This window comes from Helianthus annuus, chromosome 9 (genome assembly GCF_002127325.2).
Source record: "Helianthus annuus cultivar XRQ/B chromosome 9, HanXRQr2.0-SUNRISE, whole genome shotgun sequence".
Lineage (NCBI taxonomy): Eukaryota > Viridiplantae > Streptophyta > Magnoliopsida > Asterales > Asteraceae > Helianthus > Helianthus annuus.
This window is the reverse complement of record NC_035441.2, coordinates 180,831,367-180,851,163: the sequence shown is the minus strand read 5'-3', so window position 1 is coordinate 180,851,163 and position 19,797 is coordinate 180,831,367. Positions and strand designations below refer to the sequence as shown.

Below are 19,797 nucleotides of genomic sequence, written 5' to 3'. Positions count from 1 at the left end.
TTGAACTCACAACTTGATGAAAATCAACCTCAACACAAACCCACAACTATGAACTAAATTGAACGAACGAGACCTTTGTTCGTGTTCGTTCATTTAACTAATCGAATGAAATTTTATGTTCATGTTCGTTCAATTATTAAACGAACGAACATAAACGAACTTCCCGCCGAACGATTCACGAACGGTTCGTGGAACGTTCAGTTCGTTTACAGCCCTAGATGGAGTAGAATACCCTTTAGAATCTCACGCGCCTCCTAGTTTTTGTTCAATTTTATCCATTTAATCCAAGCCCTTGATTACAAGATTACGTCCTATCCTTCATACCCAAATAAACTTTCTAGTATATCCTAACCTCTCGTTATATATGATTTATACTCATTTAAACTATTTAAATTTTCTCACATCTATATTATATAATAGTTATGACCTTTTTTTCACCATAAACTCTCATTTCTAACCCAGGTTTCATCGCAAGAGTAAAGCAAACAAACTCAATAAAATCCTAAATATTACAAGATTACAACTATACATTTGAAAACGAGTATAGTTAATGTTATTACTGTCACACCCCAACCGATGGCGGAAACATCAGAGTGAGACGAACGATTATTTAATAAATAATTTCATTTCATTGCTAATAACAAGTACATTGTTTGAAATAGAATACATCAAGTTTGAAACAAAATGAATTACAACAATAATCGAATGACTAAACTAATAAACACGAATTAAAGTTTGGTGCGTTTCTAGGCATCCTACTAGATTCCGTGCATCATCGTCATCAAATTCCTGCGGTACGTTTTAAAGTATAGTTCAATACAAAAGTATTGGCTAGTATACAAGTTTTGAGTACTGATGTGCTGTTGTAGTACACGCAAATTTAATCCAAATAACAACTAATAGAAAGTGGTAAATGGGTATCGAACTCATGGAGTATGTGGAAGATGTGTTGATGTTATAGCTTTGCAATTTAACTACAATTAACCTAATATGCAGAAATTAAAGATCAATCATTTGGATTGTTGTTTTAGAAAACTAAATTGTCAACTACTTACTAATCAAAATTGGTTGTTTAACAGATTAGGAGAAAATGACTATCTCAGGTTTCGGTTTCCACGAACAATTGTGCACAAATCCAACTAGAAAGAGTTACATAGACATAACTCATGCATAAACATTTGTTGTGATAAAAGGGAACGAAGTACTCGGATTATATAAACGCGAGGTTGTTACCCGATGATCAATTAACCAATATCCAACCCTAACCCTTCCTGTGATATCTTGATTGTCAACGACACAAAGAACGTACGATTTAGACTAGAATTGCAATACCAATTAACAGTTTACAATCAAACATTCATGCACCATAATAAACATAGCAAACATACCAAGTCTATTATTCTAGAAATAAAGATTCATCACACAAAAGTCATAAGAAACCTTCACCTAAGATGATCACCAAAATTTTAGCCGGACATTGTTTGGTGGATCATCATAACATCAAGATTGAAGTTCATATGAATCAAAAGACAAACCGAAATGTTAGAAATTGTTCACAAACACTTGTCAAAGCCAAAATTCGCCCTAGCACTCCAGAGAAACGTCCAATGATGAGATAATGTGACAAGACACCATCAAAAACGGTTTTAATGAGCAGTTACACTTTTTCCCATCATCTCCACCGTAACTTACGGTAGCCACCATAAGTTACGGTGGACTTCAAATTGCTACGGTGAGATGCTACTGAGTTACAGTGGAGAAATGCAAGCTTTCAGGGCCACCGTAATTTACGGTACCCACCGTAAATTACGGTGGAGCCCTGACTTCTTTATTTCTTCTCTCATTTCCTTCGATGCATCACCCGTTCCACTCTAATTCGTTCATAACAACAATTTGACCCTTTTAAGCTCCAAAGTGTACCTGAAACATAAGCAACTGTAGTTATCTAATTCAAGATAATTACGCAATCAAGTGAGGGATAAACTCATCTTTTAACATCATTAAGGGTTGTCCTATGGACCACCCGTCAAGTACTAGCATGTATGTGTAAGAGTTTAAACAATCCACATGGCAAAAACAGTTAATGAGATTAATGTAAACATGGCATGCAATTATACAAGTCAATCCTCTGATTACCGCAAGTATTAAATACTTAACATGACCTCAAGAATACGGGCAGTGCATTACTCCTATAGCAAGAATACTTAACGCAATCTCATCGCAAACGCTTAACGCAAGGTTACTTATGTTATTGTATGTTCGGTTATTTGTATAGCTATTTTTTGATACCATCGCATCACTTACTCGCAATGCATCGCATCGCAACGCTCAACGCACGAAATGAAACATCGGATACCAACTCGCCGGAGCCCTTTGATCGAATGGTCATCCGTCCGGATGAGCATCCGATCGGATGGCCATCCGATCAGACTGCCCTCCGAACCGCCTCTCTACACCGCCTTTTCTCCTCCCTCACCTATAAATAGCACCTGTCATATCATGAACAGTGATGTTGACAGCTCTTCCTCCGACCAGCACGTTCCAACCCTATTTTCTCTCGATTCCTCGCCATTCTTGTAAGTTTCTACCTCAAATGTTGTACTTCTATGATCTACACACACTTTCTCATCATTTTCACCATCAAATCTTAACTTTTCACCATGAAATCGGCTGATTTGGGCTGTTTTAGGATGATGTCATCATGGGTTCTCATGAACTTCAATGTGTGACCTCATTCCACCAAGAACAACTCAGATCTAAGAGATTTCAACATGTTTAAACACTGATTTCGCCATAATCTAAACATTTTCCAACTGATTTCCACTTTTCTTCATCATTCTCAACTTTTCACATAAAAACCGATGGAATCCGAGCTCGTTCAGACCTTCTACTCGTTCTATAGTGAAGTGTTGGACTGAGAATGGATTTCTATCAGAGAAGACGATCGATTCACGGGTTGAACATGAAGTACCGTCAAGAACAGTTAACTGATCGTACAGGGTGATTCCCATCCGATCGGACGACTTGGACTTGGTGGGGTTTTCGTTGTTTAACGCGCTCTCATACCGTCTCGGTTCAATTACAAAACTTTACAAATTTTACAAGTTTCAAAACGAACAAGTTGCTGAACGGAGAACGGATGACTCGTGACCTTCCAACACTTAACAATTTTCACAAAGTTTCAAAGAATTTAGTTTCAAACGAATCGCCATCCGATCGGACGGCCATCCGTCCGGATGATCATCCGGCCGGATGACCTGATTTGTAGAAACACTTCTAAGTTTTGAAAATGCTACAACGAAAACTTCAAAGTCACATCATACACAAACACATCCATCCCAAACGAATGACAGTCTGACCGAATGGCCATCCGACCGGATGTCCATCCGTCCGGATTGTCATCTGATCGGATGACCCACCATCATTTAACGCACCGACACGCTGTTCAACGCACTATTCATCGCTTATGCTATTATACTGTGTTCAGGCTAATCTCTCAGCGCTCCCTTCAATCCAAGGCTGTGTTATTCATTTAACAAAATCTGTGAGTATACTCGATCCCTTTTTGCTTTACGCACTTTTGGGTGTTACATACGTTACCTATATCAAATCACATCGATCATACAACGCAAACACATTTTATACGCTAACCACTCTGCATGTTATACGTGTTACTCGATGAATGCTTGTATGTTATGTTTACACAGTGATTGTTGCCTGACACCTTAGCAACGATAGTATTATAGTTTGGACTCAGCACTTGTCGTAGACTGGGGTTGCTAAGGGTATTTCTCACATGTCACAGTGGTGACATGTGTTGCGCACTCTACAACTCGCAGTCACGTCTGTACATATTTCATTGTCGATAACCTGCTAGCTTCACTTTTCAACATGTTACATGCTGGTTATGCGTAAACGATTTCGCTATCTATTATACAATCAAACTTGTATGCTCACCTTTACACTATGTGTATTGACTTTTATTTTAACGTATGTGACAGGTGTTTAGGATGTTGTGCTTTACCTCGCTTTGTGGAATCAAGCTAGGAGAGAGTCTAGAAACAAATTTAATAAAATCTGAGTTGTCGAAACAATTTATTTGTCTATGAGATACTATGTCTGTATTAACTGATTTCCTAAGTATGTTATGGTATGGGACGTAACGTTAGATATTTGGTAAAATTAGTTGTTATGGATTTCTCCTGGACAATCTATTTCGCTCAGTGTCGCGCCCCGATGTTTCCGCCATCGGTTGGGGTGTGACATTATCTGGTTGTTACCATTAATGGCATAAACAAAATATAATATATATTAGACCGAACGTAATGGGCGTTTTTTGCCCCCAATCCCGCCCGAAAACGCCACCACCTCCGCCCCCGTGGGCGTGTTCTTGCTCCAAACCACTTCCGGCGTGATAAATTCCACGCCCAACCCTTCATTTTGTGTCCAATCAGATTCATTTTCCATTTTGTTAAACCAATCAGATTTTTTTGATGTTTTTTATTTAATTTTATTACAAACATAATGTCCCACAATGACCATATCCCCACTACACCCATTTTAGAAAATGCCCCATAATGCTCCATTGCTAACTGGGCTGCCATATGGCGCAAAACGCCCAAGAGTGGGGTGTTAATCACTACACATGGTCTTAGTATAAGGTCTCTGGTACTAAGAACGATTAACCAATTAGAGTTAACATATAAAGAAAACGACCAAATTGAAGGAATTGTTTACATATCGAGAAGGCTCAACAAATTAAAAGTTTGATGAAACTAAAAAATGCAATAAATTGTTTCTTCAAAGTCTCTTTTAACCTTCTTCTTTTAATCGGTGTGGAATTTTTTATGTAAATTGATGATATTTATGAAAGTAGATAACCCCGTAGAAAAATTAGGGACGTTTCCCAATGCAATTTTTAAATAAATAAAAAGTATAAGATTTGATTGTATTTATTTAAAAACTTGAAAGGGAGTGTATCTAGTAAAAATAGAAAAAATAGGAGTGCATTTAGCAACACCCATTATCCTACTGATTTTTATACAACAAATTATCCTACAACATGGTAATTGACGTGTGCAAAATGCAACATATAAATTACATCAATTGTAGCATAAAACTAACCCTTTTTAGTACTAATGTTGGAAAAAGTGTGCTTTTGTCTTCCTTTTGTATTTTCAGGATTAAATGAGCTCAAATGAACAAAAGAAGCAAAAAGACAACTAAATTCAACATAAATACAAGAAAAGGAATAAACGTGGCATGCCCGACCCCTCGACAGCATCTTCCCAAGCAAAAACAAGAAAACAGAAGGCTGAACACGCCCCGTGCTCAATGAGCATGGGGGCGTGCCCAAGTGTCAGCAGAAAAGACAAAGCTGTAGAAGCTTCTATCACCCACCACGGGGGCGTGCCCAGCGGACACGGAGCCATGGTCAACTCTAAGATTCGCAGAATCTGAGAAAAACTTGATAGTATAGATACGCTTCTGCACACGGGGTCGTGCCCAGCGAACACGGGGGCGTGGTCAACTAATGCAGACAAACTGCAATTAATGAAGAAAGAGAAGAGGGATGGACACGGGGCCGTGCCCGAGCTTCTATTCAGGCTATAAATAGGGGTGCTTGGCTCACTTGCAAATGATCCCTTGGCACACCACCTCTCTCACACTTCACCCACACTCCACCACCACCACAACACCATCATCCATCATCCATCATCCATCATAGAGTGTGTGAGTAGTCTCGGGATCCAAGATTGATCGTAAGAGTTCTTGACAATCAAAGGCCATGTTTGCCTAAGTCTCTTACATCACTTGGTGAAGACAAGCATTTAGTGTAATACTTTTTATTTTTAATCTTTTCGCACTTTTTATTTGGTTATGTATTAATGACTTTAATAACTAGTTTCATATGTTGAAGGTGATTCTTCCTTATCATTTGTCTGTGGTGTCTTGGCATTATTTTACTGTCTATATAAAATAAAAGATTTACACCATTCATATCTCCACGGTCTATATGGAGATATGTTGGCTACCTGGTCGGGGGGTTAAGGGAATGGTTTGGTAAGAGTCTTGTCATTGTTCAGTGTATAGATCCTGCAAGGACCTGGGTCAAATTTAGTAGGACCTCCTTCAATACCCAATGATATTGGATGGCGGGGGTCCAAACTCTTTGATCCCCTCATAGGTAAGCTACTATTGAAACTTTAACCCGGCTACTTAGGATTGTATCCCTGCTGACTTAGACTACTTAGCCGAGGGTAACGTCACCTTCAAAAGAGGGGCCTACCACAATATGCATTAATAATTTAATCAATTATCTTTCAATAATCCGACCCTTTAGGATTGTATCCTTGCTGACTCAAACTACTGGGTTGAGGGTAGCATCACCTTCAAAAGAGAGGCCTACTACAATAACTAAGATAATCTCTTAAAAAGTGCAAAAGTGCGGAAATAATGAAAGGTTACACTAAAGGCGAGTCGGATCCAAGTGATTCATCTTGTCTATCTGTTTTTATTTTATTTTATTTTCAGCATTTTAGTTTTTATTTTCTAGTTTAAAACCTTTTTCTAAATTTTTGATTTGATTAGACGTTGAGGATAAACCGGTATTAAAAGCTCTTGTGTCCTTGGACGACCTCGGTATCTTACCAACACTATACTACGCTCACGATGGGTGCACTTGCCCATATGTGTGTTTGGTGTTAGTAAATATCGTGTTTTATAAATTTAAAACTTGACTAAAGTAGTTAAAAAGGGCTAAAAATATACATAAAAATATATCACACCAACTACGCATCAGTAATATTGTCTTATCATCTCTTTAAGTTAATCTAAAGGACCGTTTATATATTATCTATAATAACAAATCATGAAGAGGCTTATAAACAATGGTTTTTCCCTTTTGTGTTTTATGGTTTTTTGAATTTAGTGTTTTTTTTTCTTTTATCTTTTATAGTTTTTACTTTAGTAGTTTTTTGGTTTTTTTTATTGAAATCGTTAAAAATGATATTCGCTTTTATTGATATTTGTTTTTAGGGTTTTCAATGAGTACCACCTATAACGACCAAAGTCACGTTGCATAGTACGGTGAAAACTTGTTCTTTTATTTTTTTTAATTTGAGCAAATTACAAGTTTTTTTCCTTTATATTTACATCAAATTCCAGGCGGTGTCCTTTGCCTTTAAAATTGATGAATTTTGTACTTAATGTTTCAAAATCTTACACAGTATATCCTTTGAGCCTAACCCAGTTTATTTTTTTGTTAAATCTGGTCATGTACCACGCACATGAGGGCATTCTTGTCATTTAACCATTCCAAGAGTTATTATGTAAATAATATATAGATAGGGACTGTTTTATAAAAATAAAAAACAATTTTATCTCTTTCTTCTACTATCTCTCTCTCTCTCTCACTTTAACTTTCTCCCCCTCTTTATTCTTCTTCTTCTTCTTCTTCTCTCTCTAACTTCATCACACCACACCCACCCACCCACCACCATCACCACACCTGGATGGGCCAATCCTCTTCCACCCATGCGCCACCGCGGTCAACCCACCGCCACCATCGCTCCACCAACGTCTCCTCCTCGTTCTCCACCCGATCAGACATCTTCTCTTTCATCCACTCCAAACCCAACAACACTATCGAAACTGCAATAATCATTTTAGATCAAATCATTCCCACCACAATAGACTACACATCTGAAATTCCGGACGAATGTTTAGCCTTAATCTTCCAATTCCTCACCTCCACCGCCTGGCCCTCAACGCTCAAGCAGACGTTCTACCACTCATTCCATCTATTATCTCCCGATTCGAATCCATTACGAAGCTCGTTCTCCGCTGCGACCATAGATCCGTATCTATAACTGATGAAGGATTGTTTCTGATATCCCAACGGTGCCCTAACCTCACGCGCCTTAAGCTACGCGGTGGCGGTGGGAGGTGTAAGGTGGTCGATTGGATTGGTGCAATGGTGATGATGGGTGGCAGTGGTGGGATGTGTACGGTGGTGGATTTTGGATGGTGAAGGTGGGTTTGCGGTGGTGTTAGGGGTGTTGCAGGTGGTGGTGGATTCTGGATGGTGAAGGTGGGTTAGGTGGTGGTGGGAGGTGGTGTTAGGGGTGTTGCAGGTGGATTGATGTTGAAGATAGGTAGAGTTATAAATTATTTTGTTTTATTTTTTAAAATGATATTAAATAAATAGGGTAAAAAGACTAAAATACCCCTGGGTGACCAGATTTAATAAATAAAATTAACTGGGTTAGGCTCAAAGGACATAACGTGCAAGATTTTGAAACATTGAGTACAAAACCCGTCAATTTCAAAGGCAAAGGACATCGCCTGCAATTTAGTGTAAACATAAAGGACAAAACTTGTAATGTACTCTTTTAATTTGTATTATTGGAACTGATATCAATATTCGCTTTTATGCTTTTCCGATGAGTCGAGCCGATAACGATCAAAGTCAAGTCGCGTAACAAAAAGGAAAACCAATCATACTCCCGTCGCGTAGCGCGAGGAAAAAAACCCGGTATTGATATTCACTTTTATGGTTCCCGATGAGTCGAGCCAATAACGACTAAAGTCATGTCATGTAGCATGGGGAAAACAATCAAACTCCCGTCGCGTAACGCGGGGGTAAAAATCTTTCTTTTCTTTTAATTGGTGTTATCGGAACCGGTATCGATATTCGATTTTATCCATCTTTGATTTTATGGTTTCCGATAAGTCAAACCGATAACGACCAAAGTCACGCTGCGTACCACAGGAAAAAAAAAACGATCAAACTCCCGCCGCATAGCGCGGTGGAGTCCTTCTAGTTGGCATGAAAGCGTGTACGTTGTAACCAGTCTCAATAAATGAACTCCATTATTGCAGTAAATAGGGACACCCCCACCACCATTAAAATGAAACTTAGAATACTGCCAAGTGCAGTGCCATCTCTCTCTATGAACCATTTTTCCTTTAGAAAACTTTACACCATCCCCACAAAATATCTCTACTTTCAAAGCATTATTATTGATGATCAACTCCCACTCTACATACTCCAAGATGTGCCCATGTTATGTTCGATGAAATGTCCCAGAGAAGGAGACCCATATTCAACTTCTTGCCTCTTACCTTTTAGGAAACCCGTTGACCGGCAGTCTTCGATCATCTCAATGTAAGGTAGCAACTTGATTTATTAAACTTGTATCCAATCAATTTCAAAGCTTTTAGTTTGCCGTTGCAGGAAGTTGAAATGCTACTTTTCTTTCTTTTGTTGTTTACTTGATAGCTGTTGATTCTTGTAAATTGTAATGGGTTGTTTTAATTATTAAGGTTAAGAAGATAATATAGTGGAATTTGAAGAGTAATTGATAGTTTTAAGGATACAATTAGCAACTCCAAAATGGCATTATCACCTTCAGGATCATCATCCACAGTCATGTGCCTGGTGGATGGGTGTGCAGCAGACCTTAGTGAGTTTAGAAAGTATTACCAGCGTCATAAGGTTTGCGAAAACCATTCCAAGAGTCCACAGGTTTCGATCAACGGCCAAATCCTACGATTCTGCCAGCAATGCAGCCGGTTTCACCCGTTAGAGGAATTCGATGAGGGAAAAAGAAGTTGCAGAAAGCGTCTTGATGGGCATAACAGACGAAGAAGAAAGCCTCGACCGGAGCTTCATTCTGCCCCGACCCATGGTTTGGTTTTCATATGTTTCTATGGTTTTAACTTTTAAGACGTGGTATCATTTTGTTATTTAATCATGGGTTCATTACTTTTCAGGAACCACTATGTTGCAGTTTGCTGGTCAACCGGCACAAGCGCACCCGCACCCGCACTTACACCCAACCATGGCTCTCACCAACCCCCTATGGAGTGGGGTTGTTGACGCTCCAGCTTGGGTGGACCACTCGAACTACGCTCCCTCTCTTCTGTCATCTTCGGTCACACCACCACAGGCATCTATTCCAACCATGGGTCATGTGATGCACCCCCAGTCTGAATCTGGTTCAGCCTCTTTAGCAGCAAGTCCACTGGATCAAGGACCGAGTTATGGTGGTTCGGAATTTGATCTTGATGTGGGTTGGGGTGGTATGACCGATACAGATCCTCACCGTGATGAATCGTTTGATCTGCAAACACACCCCTTTTATTGGCAATCTTAGTGACTATCTTTGCATTGTGTTTTTAGTTGGAATAAAAGATGTTCAGTTTAGCATGTTATTTAATAAGTGATTTCGTGCTGCACATAAGTAGCAAAAGTGTCGGAAACCATGTCCTCGGATTCAATATAAAAAAGGGGGAATTGCATTTTACGTCCTTAAGTTTTAGCAAAATTTCAAGCGTTGTCCATTGTCCTTTATGTTCTAATTTCTTTACATGCGGTGTCATTTCTCCCTAAAAAGATTACAACAATAAAAGGACATTCGTTGGAAAGAAATTAAAACATAATGGACGTAAATTGTAAGGAAATTAAAACATAAAGGAAATCCGTTGTAATTTCATTAGCTAAAAAGACAGCGTCTGAAATTTTGTTGAAACTCATGTAAAATGAAATTTACCCTATAAAAAACAAGCAAACTCATTTAAAGAGTTCCTTGCAACAAAAAAATAATAATAATGATAATAATAATCAAATTTCAAACTGAAAAACCATGAGATTTCATCATCCTTCCAGGTAAGTTAAAATATTCTTTGCTGAGGTCGTTAATGGCGACCGCAAGTTTTGGAATTTCTAAGGTTTCTTCACAAATGAGTTTCCTCACAAATCTGGCTGGATTACCGGCCCATAACTCCCCACTCGGAATCCTCCTTCCAGGTGGCAATACGGATCCAGCTTCCGGTATAAAATGGGTTTCAACTAAAGACCCAGCTTCCATGAGTATTGAATGCTGATCAATTATGCACTCTGGCTCGATCGTTCAAGACCTCAATAGGGAGTAGGCTCCAACTGTCACGAAGCGTTCGATTATTGTCTCTGCTGGTAAACCTGAAAACCAAACCACAAACTAAACTGTGATGAAGCGTACGATCATTGAAAATTTGCAACATTGCACACACAAACTGAAAATGCGAAACAATATTGAAAATTTGAAATAATCAAACAAGTATGAAGCTTGATCTCAGATCATCTCCTCAACCAACATTACTTAGGACCAGGATTGTTGCATGTGTACATTAAAAAAAAACCTCATTCAAACCAAGACTTGCAATCGATTCTTAAAACAAATTACACTAGCCCTAAACAAGCCTGAAATCAACGTAAAACAGTCTAAACTATCCTTAAACAAGCATAAAACATGTCTAAACCCCTAAAAATGATATTTTTATATTATGTGTCTCGCTTAAAGAACCCTTCTCTTTTTAAGCGCCTAGCCCCAAGGCTCAACCTTTGCGCCTTGGACAACATTTGTTTCACCCAAGATGCTTTTCGGTATCGGTACCCATTTTTTCCATTTTTCGGTATCGGTAAAGTATCATTAATGGGTAAATACTGGTACCGTTCTTGTATATTCGGTACCAGTACCCATTTTCTCTATGTTTCAGTACTGAAGTCTAGTACCATGCTCATCTTTAACTGTAAGGTTGTTTTCAGAATATAGTGTTCGTATTAATATTTTAAATTATTTTGTGTTTTATCTTTTAGTTTGTTTCCAAACACACCATCGTATTGTCACGGATGCTACAGTGGTCCAACGTTCTAGGATAAATATGTGTTATGAGTAGTAGCCCACACAACCCAGGCCCAAATGATTCTCGGCTATGTGTTATGAGTAGCCCATACAACCCAGGCCCAAATGATTCTCAGCCTACGAGGGAGCCCAATACAAGAATTAGAAAGCCTCCACTCAAGTTGCAAGAATTTTTTTTTTTTGGGGGGAGGGGGATGTGATTGTTATAATGGGGTATAATTGGTTAGGCTAAGCACGTAGGAAGTTTGTTGTTTGAGATTCAATATTCGCGAAAAGGTGAATAATATATAATTATTGGTGTGATAGAGTAGAATTAAACGTTGTCATTAATAAATACATAAACGTATTTAGATCTTATTATGTCTCTCTCTCTCGTCCCATATTTTGCATATCTCATTCCCACCTCCTTCTTGTTATTAATCGATGAAAATATTTGACTACTTGCCCTATTTGTAACTTAACTATCAAAATGTCATTGGTTTCGGTCTACTTTAGACTCATCAAGTAAATGGTCTTAACTTGTGACAGATGCGGAGAAGTATAAACACTTTTGACACACATCTTTCTTTATTTGTTTAGCCACCTTCAAAGGATGTACAAGAATGTCTAGGAACTCGGTCTATTAACCATGCTATAGAATTAATATAGATAGATATGAGTTTCAAATATTTAACTCTTACCATTTTGTCTTGAAATTCTTCATCAACTTTCTCAATCAATCACATACTCTAATTGTGAAACTCAAAACTTGTTACATCATCTAGCATGAAATTAGTGGCGGAAATAGTGTGTTAATAGGGGTAGCACGGGCTACCAGGGGCGGACTTAAGGGTTGCCCAAGGTGGGCGGGCGGACCCCCTGGAAAAAAGAAAATTAGTGTTAAGTTCCGTCGAAAATCACGTCCGTACCCCTTGAAATTTTTCGTCCGCACCCCTTAGAATTTTCCGTCCGCACCCCTTGGAATTTTTTTGTCCGCACCCCTTAGGTAAAAGGTGTTACCAATTTATTTTTTAAAATTTTTTTAGTAAAATCTTAATTTTTTTTAAAACCACTACCTAAATTATATAACTTTTAATACCTAAATAACTAAACTCAAATACCCAATACCTGTAACTAGCCCACTACTAAGTCTTAGCCCAATAACAAACCCAACAAATCAACAATATTTCAAACTAAAATAAAATAAACAAGCCCAAAACCCTTACATATTCTCTCCTGCTCTCTAGTGGTGCACAAAAAACCCGAACCCGGACCCGGATCCGAAAAAAAACCCGGAACCGGGTATTATAAAACCCGGTTTTTTTATACCCGAACCCGAACCCGACCCTACCCGTAGGGTAGGGACCGGGTATGCATATTTGATCTAAAACCCGAACCCGGAACCGGGTTTTTTTATACCCGGTTTATACCCGAAACCCGGTTTTATAAATACCCGAACCCGAACCCGAACCCGGAACCGGGTTTTATAAATACCCGGAATCGGTTTTTAAAAAAACCCGATTTTGATGTAATCTTGTTTAATTATGTATGCATTAAGACTTCTAGTTCTTATGATTTAACAAAATTATGTATGCACTTTGATGTAATCTTGTTTAATTATTAGGTTTCTAATGATATTTGCCACCGCTACTTAATTATTTAGTAGATTTCATTACAAGTGGAAACAAATATGCCAATATATGTTGGCCCTTCTATTTTCTTTGTTTGTTTAATATCATTATTAGTTTTTGTATTTAATAAATTGTGTCTCTGTTTATAAAGTTCAAGAATAACCACATGAAGAACTATAAATTGTGCCTCTGTTTATCAATAGATTTGATGTCTATGTGTGTGAGTTATGTTTGATACATTTTATAAGCATAGTTCCGGTCGGGTTTTTTTAATACCCGGTGCGGGTTTTTTCCCAACCCGATGCATACCCGAACCCTACCCGATGAATACCCGAACCGGACCCGAACCCGGAAATAGGGTATTATAATACCCGGGTTTTATAAAACCCGACCCGAACCCTACCCGAACCCGGGTATATAGGGTATACATTTTTGGTAGAGAACCCGGACCCGGACCCGACCCGTTTTTAAAAAAACCCGATTTTGTAAAACCCGATCCTACCCGAACCCGATCCTACCCGAAACCCGGTTTTTAAAAAAACCCGATTTGTGCACCACTACTGCTCTCTATCATCCCTGCACGCACGCCAGCGATCAGAACATCAGCGACAACAGCAGCCGCATACCACCGTAATCAGCCATCATACCACCGCCGATCGAACACGGGTAATTTTCTTTGTTATTTTTGATGATTTTTGGTTGATTTTTTGGTTGATTTTTAGTGGGGTGGGACGGAACCGGTAGCCACCGGAAGTGATTTTTTGATGGCAGGAGACATGTGCTTCTTGTTAGTGATGATATTTTATTTTGTGGTGGGTTATATATTTATATTTTGTTAGTGATGATGGTGATATTTTGTCTTTTTTGTGGTGGGTTATATACGATTAGACCTGATGTTTGGGTTTTTTTTTAATGGTGTATAAGATGTCTAGATGATTTTTAGTGTGATTTACATTATGATTTCTAGTGTTTGAATACTTGATACATTATGTAATATGTTATGGAGCCATGAACTTATAGATCAATTTGTTTGTGATAGCCGATAGGAACCATGAGTAGGGACGTTGGCGCGATTTCTCAAGTGGAAAGTTGATACATCTTCCGAATTCGTTGATGTGGATACTCTTCCTTCGGATCCTTATAATCGCAAGCCGATTGGATCATATAACGTGAATCAACGAGATGAGATTAGAAGGGCATATCTACTAAGAGGACCATATCAATCATTTAGTTTGATGTTCTTTTGTTTTACATGACCCGACCCGACTCGAACCGACCCGATACGAACCAATTTTTTTACTTATATACCTTGGGGCCTAAAATTTTTAAAAACGTTCCGCACCCCCATGAAAAAATTCCTGGGTCCGCCACTGCGGGCTACCCCTCAACCCTGTCTCCGTAGTGTAAAAATACCCCTTAACTTCATTTCCGTAGTGTAAAAATACCTCTCAACTCCGTTTCTGTTATATAAAGGATACTCCTGATCCTAAAAAAATTAGGATGCCCCTAACTTTTTGGGCTAGTTCCGCCACTGCATGAAATGCTTGATTTTATATTGTTATGAGATATTATGTTCTATGATTGTTGCACTCATATCATATAACAAGACATGAACAAACGGAAAACTGCAAATCCAAATGATGTGATCAATTCACATATAATGATAATGAAAAACAGAAATACATATTATATGTAATTTTAATCTAAACTCTTTAGCATCAACATTAGTTTTTTTTTTTTTTTTTTTCGTAAAACCCAAATATATTTATAAAAAATAATTACACACCGCATTACCAACCAAAGTATCACGCATCACCATTTTACATTTTACAAATCAAACTAAACTTACAAACTATTGCTCAATACCTTATATATAACAACCAAAACCTATATTCTTTTCATATATATTCTCCTTTTTTGTGATAAAAAAGGATAAGATGGTGCAAGGGACATAGAACCAAAATGTATATATATAGTAATCAACTGTCTGGAAAACCAAGCTAGTTCATGTTGAGAGGCTGCCCATCTGGAATAAAGCTGCAAATTTTCAACAATTTTTAGTTATTCTAATCTTGTGTTATATAGCTAGTAATTTAGACAATAAAAGCTACAAAATAAGTTTTAAAAAATTAAAAAGAAATTACTAATACCTTTGGATTACATGATCAGATGAATCCAACCCAGAGTTTTCATCACCCTCGCTCAGTATCTCATGCAGCTTGATCTCCAATTATATCACAAACACTTCAATATTGTAAACAAATGTATATTTAATCAACTTATAAATTTCAAGAAAATGCTCACTTTTTTCTGAAGATTGCAATTTTCTTCTTGCAAAGTTTTATGCTGCATATAACACAAAAGAGACATTTTATTATATGTTACAATCAAGGTGCCAACCAAGAACAAGAATACAAAATTTGTAGTTGAACAGAATAATCTACAACCATGCGGTCTAGTCATTGTCATGAGATCCCTACCATCATTTCCATTCTTGTATTGTCTTTCTTCTTGTTTTCGCCTATATTTGTGGTAAAGGGTTCCGAAAAGTTATGGCAAGAAAACAGAAATTCGACGTTGAGTGATGAATCTAAGAAGATGAAGCTGATAAATGCTCAGCTTAGGAAGATCAACAAGCCTTATGTTAAGTCGATTGAGAGTCCGGATGGTGATATAATAGATTGCGTTTTGATTCATCTTCAGCCAGCTTTTGATCTCCCAAAGCTAAGAGGAACGATGCCAATGGATCCTCCAAAATTACCAAAAGAACATGGTAAAAGGAGAACAAGTTCTAGAGTGAAGCAGGCATGGAGTTCAAATGGTGAATCATGTCCAAATGGAACAATACCAATAAGACGAACAAGTGCAAGTGACATACTAAGATCTCGTTCTATATCTAAATTTGGAAAGAAAATTAGTGCAAAAAACAACTCAAGTGGCCGAGGGCATGAGCATGCATTGGGATACTTGTTGGGAAAGCAATACCATGGAATAAAAGCTACTGTAAATGTATGGGCTCCAAACATTGCTCATAAAGATGATTTTAGCAATTCACAAATTTGGGTTATTTCTGATGTTCCCAATCATGATCTCAATGTTATTGAAGCTGGTTGGATGGTTTACCCTGGACTATTCGGAGACAATTCCCCAAGACTTTTTATTTATTGGACCAATTGGTTTTAGAGTGGAACCCCATAGACTTCAATATGGTATCAGAGCCACGGCTCTATGTCAGCTCCGGTTAAGGCCACGTGTACACCTCTTGATAGACCGGGTTACACGTGCGGGAGGGTATTGGAGGAGCCCTATCCCACATCGAAAGAATAAGACCTTCTGGTTGTATTAATAAGATCTTGGGTTACTCCCTCTATCACCAATTGGTTTTAGAGTGGAACCCCATAGACTTCAATAAAATAGACTTTAACATTATCAAGTGAAATGCATATAACAATATATACATGGAGTTGTGTAAATATAAACATGTGTATGATATGATTATAAGCTTAAGACTCACATTTCTCTTCAATAAACTTACGTGCTCCGATAAAAGGCGCCACTGTCGAAATTCATTCATTAAATCTTTATTAGGATGACAGGTATAACTTTTACTAACGTTAATAATAACATGATTAATTATAGCGAAATCGGCTTGGTAGAAAAAACGTACCTTTCTAGAGCGTACACGATCGACCCCCATCCTCAGCTGGCGCTCGAGTTGTTTCAGTTCTTTCATCCCTAATGTGGAAAGGTCTTCTCCAGCCAGATGTCTTAAAACAAAAACAAAACACCAAATTATTATTATTATTGGATTTTTGTAAATAGTGTAATAATAGTAATTACTTAATGAATATAATATAATAAACTTGTTTATTATATATTATATGTTATTAATACTTGAGTTTTGTTTCCAGTGTGTCGATTGCTTTCTTCATCTCATCCATTTCATTCTTCCACACCTGAACCAAGTCAATAATTTCTTTTCTTTAAAAAAAAACATTTTATGACAAAAACAGATAAAAATAACTTTTGAACAGTTCCTAATTAACCTAGATATTAATCATATTATCAACCTGATCAACCGAATATACGTTGAGCTTAATTTCAAACTAACCATGGTTATATTTGTGTTTTCTCAGATTTTATTTCATTGTTTAGTATAGTAAACAAAGGTTGTAGTGAGAAATATAAAACAAAATTGTATTAGTTATGAATATATACACAGGTACCCTTTTCATTTCTGTACCTCAAGATATTATATATATACAAAAAATGTAATACCTCAATAGTTCTAACTCCATGGCTGTTCATTTTATGCAGTCCCTTTTCATTTCTGTACTTCCTGATCGTTCTATCCATGCTGCAACAATATGCCATCAACCAACTTTCATCATATACACACACATACTAGAACACTAGCTATCTAATTACCATATTTAAAAATAAAGTATATATGTGCATATGATATGTTACTAACATAATATACATGTAGATCCACCTCTTTGCACACACATACATATCATATATACATACACATATATAGAGAGAGAGAGAATGATTACTCATGGCTAGAGAACTGATAAGATTTCCCAGAAGAAGAGAAGACAAGAAGTGCAACCTCAGCTTCACAGAGAATAGATAGCTCAATGGCTTTTTTGAACAAACCATCTCTTCTCTTAGAGAAGGTGACTTGCCTATTTGTTGGGTTTTCTATTCTCTTTAGCTCTACTTTTCCCCTTCCCATTTTACTTCTTAATTTTGTCTTTCTTCAATCAAGCTCTTATATACATATACATATATGTGTATGTATGCGCGCGCAATAAATAACTTTATTATAAATAGTCAAGTGTAAAACCACTTGTAAATGGATCAATCAGATATAGTGGAAAGAGAAACAATGACGTAAAGTTGTAAATCTGTAAGATAATTATCTTATGTATCATAGTTGATTAAATGTATATGTGTTTAGTTATGTTATTCTTCCGATTCTTAAACCGGTTATGATTTAAACCATAAGTTAAATCCTTGTCATATAGGAACGAAACGTATATGCATATTCATGATTCTTTTATTTACTTAGTAAAGCCTTTCAGGTCGAGAAATCATAAATGCATATATTTACCTGAAATGTGTTGGTGATTTTAGTGTACTCGAGGTTATTTAAGTTTAACTGAATTTAATTTAGACCAGAGAAAAATGAGAAAACTTTGGTATAAGTTAGAAGGTTTGGAGTACACACGTACAAAACCATTCATATGTAATTGATTATCTAAATTAGTATATTAACTTACAAAACCTTTCAAGCTACTACTATATATACCTTCTTGATGATGCAATTGCTTAACTAAATTACAACATTGTATTTATCTAAGGTTAAACAGTGATATGACCCAAGTGTTTCTTTTTCTTCCATCATACCTTTTCTTGTGTGAAAAAATCTATTATGACATGATTTAGTCTGGCACTACATAAGTGGTTTCAGGTGTTCCATTTTACATAAACAGTACAATTGATTCTAACCGACTGTCTCACTTGTCATTATTGCTATATGTATTTTCACAACATAGTTTTTTATGTGATGCAATAAGAATAAAGATACAAGTATGAATTAACAAATGAATTTATAAGATATATCAAAGTTATCTACATGGTTGCCGGTTGGGCTTATATTACTTTAAATTTGTCTCATGATTTTCATGTCGTAAAAATGTAAATACATGTGTAGATACGCAACATACTCAAAATCTCAACAATTTACTCTATCGATGTGTTATGGTTTAAATAGTCGTTTTCAAATACTACGTATCGTTTGGTGAGTCAATATTGGATCATATATCTTATTTTACTAATTAATTAACAAAAATGTTAATACTTTCATAGAGTTTACTATTGTACATATAATCATTGGTCACCTCCATAAATGCATATATTCATTGTGTTATGACATGTAAGATAAAATGATAATGGAAAACTAATAGATGTTGTTTGTAGTTGTATAAATCAAGGGGACATAATTGTGGTTTATCTTGGAGCATAAGATGCTTATGTGGGTCATAAATGAATAGTAACATAGACACGTGTCATCCAGATAGCTAAGCTCATAACCTAGGAATATCCGAAAGACTGATGAAGTATGGTGTACAATACATCCTGCTACATAGGAACACCTCCTCCCTCCCATGATCAAGAATATCTCTAGTACTAGGTTGATTTTACCCTCTTTAAATGTACAGACGCGTCCAATTCTCTTTTGTTGGATGGGCCCATATGTTCCCCACGTGTCAATCTCCCATTTGTTCCCTTTTCAACGGCCAATTGCAGACTTCACCTGGTTTAGTAAAACTCCAACCACTATTCCTTTACATAAAGCTTAACGGATTAGAGGTGATTATTTCTTTGTTTGACAATCTAGCAAACTTTATCTTTATGGTCTTACTATACAACAAACCAACCAAGGCGTCAATCTTACCTCACAAATTATGGTGGTATCGTCACATAGGCGT

The 19,797-nt window shown here is 37.0% G+C and overlaps 2 protein-coding genes across 5 annotated transcripts; one reads left to right on the top strand and one right to left on the bottom strand.

Moving 5' to 3' along the window:
- The first annotated feature begins 8,914 nt into the window (after nt 1-8,914).
- LOC110879928 (squamosa promoter-binding-like protein 13A) lies at nt 8,915-10,310 on the top strand. 3 transcript variants are annotated; one of them, XM_022128479.2, is made up of 3 exons: nt 8,915-9,169; nt 9,239-9,692; nt 9,778-10,310. In XM_022128479.2, exons 2-3 carry the CDS (start codon nt 9,398-9,400, stop codon nt 10,158-10,160), a joined length of 678 nt encoding a protein of 225 aa, XP_021984171.1. In that variant the 5' UTR covers nt 8,915-9,169; nt 9,239-9,397; the 3' UTR covers nt 10,161-10,310. The 3 variants fall into 3 exon arrangements, with proteins under 3 accessions (XP_021984171.1, XP_021984170.1, XP_021984169.1); XM_022128478.2 differs by having other exon boundaries at nt 8,916-9,169; nt 9,328-9,692; XM_022128477.2 differs by having other exon boundaries at nt 8,916-9,174; nt 9,328-9,692.
- A 4,678-nt stretch (nt 10,311-14,988) lies between these two features.
- LOC110879927 (truncated transcription factor CAULIFLOWER D) lies at nt 14,989-18,099 on the bottom strand. Of its 2 annotated transcripts, none has more exons than XM_022128474.2 (8): nt 17,857-18,099; nt 17,576-17,654; nt 17,192-17,253; nt 16,965-17,064; nt 16,812-16,853; nt 15,602-15,643; nt 15,448-15,521; nt 14,989-15,334 (listed from the first exon to the last, which is right to left on the bottom strand). In XM_022128474.2, the coding sequence occupies exons 1-8, from the start codon at nt 18,036-18,038 to the stop codon at nt 15,298-15,300; spliced, it is 618 nt and encodes a 205-aa protein (XP_021984166.1). In that variant the 5' UTR covers nt 18,039-18,099; the 3' UTR covers nt 14,989-15,297. The 2 variants fall into 2 exon arrangements, with proteins under 2 accessions (XP_021984166.1, XP_021984167.1); XM_022128475.2 differs by having other exon boundaries at nt 15,448-15,515.
- Nucleotides 18,100-19,797: the final 1,698 nt, after the last annotated feature.

What these genes read in the sequence shown, in the direction of transcription:
- LOC110879927 (XM_022128474.2), bottom strand. Translation starts at nt 18,038, where the DNA reads ATGGGAAGGGGAAAAGTAGAGCTAAAGAGAATAGAAAACCCAACAAAT. An exon ending in TATCAGTTCTCTAGCCATGA is followed by an intron (nt 17,655 to 17,856) that starts GTAATCATTCTC and finishes ATATTGTTGCAG; the next exon opens with CATGGATAGAACGATCAGGA. An exon ending in ATGGAGTTAGAACTATTGAG is followed by an intron (nt 17,254 to 17,575) that starts GTATTACATTTT and finishes GACTTGGTTCAG; the next exon opens with GTGTGGAAGAATGAAATGGA.
- LOC110879928 (XM_022128479.2), top strand. Translation starts at nt 9,398, where the DNA reads ATGGCATTATCACCTTCAGGATCATCATCCACAGTCATGTGCCTGGTG. An exon ending in TCATTCTGCCCCGACCCATG is followed by an intron (nt 9,693 to 9,777) that starts GTTTGGTTTTCA and finishes ATTACTTTTCAG; the next exon opens with GAACCACTATGTTGCAGTTT.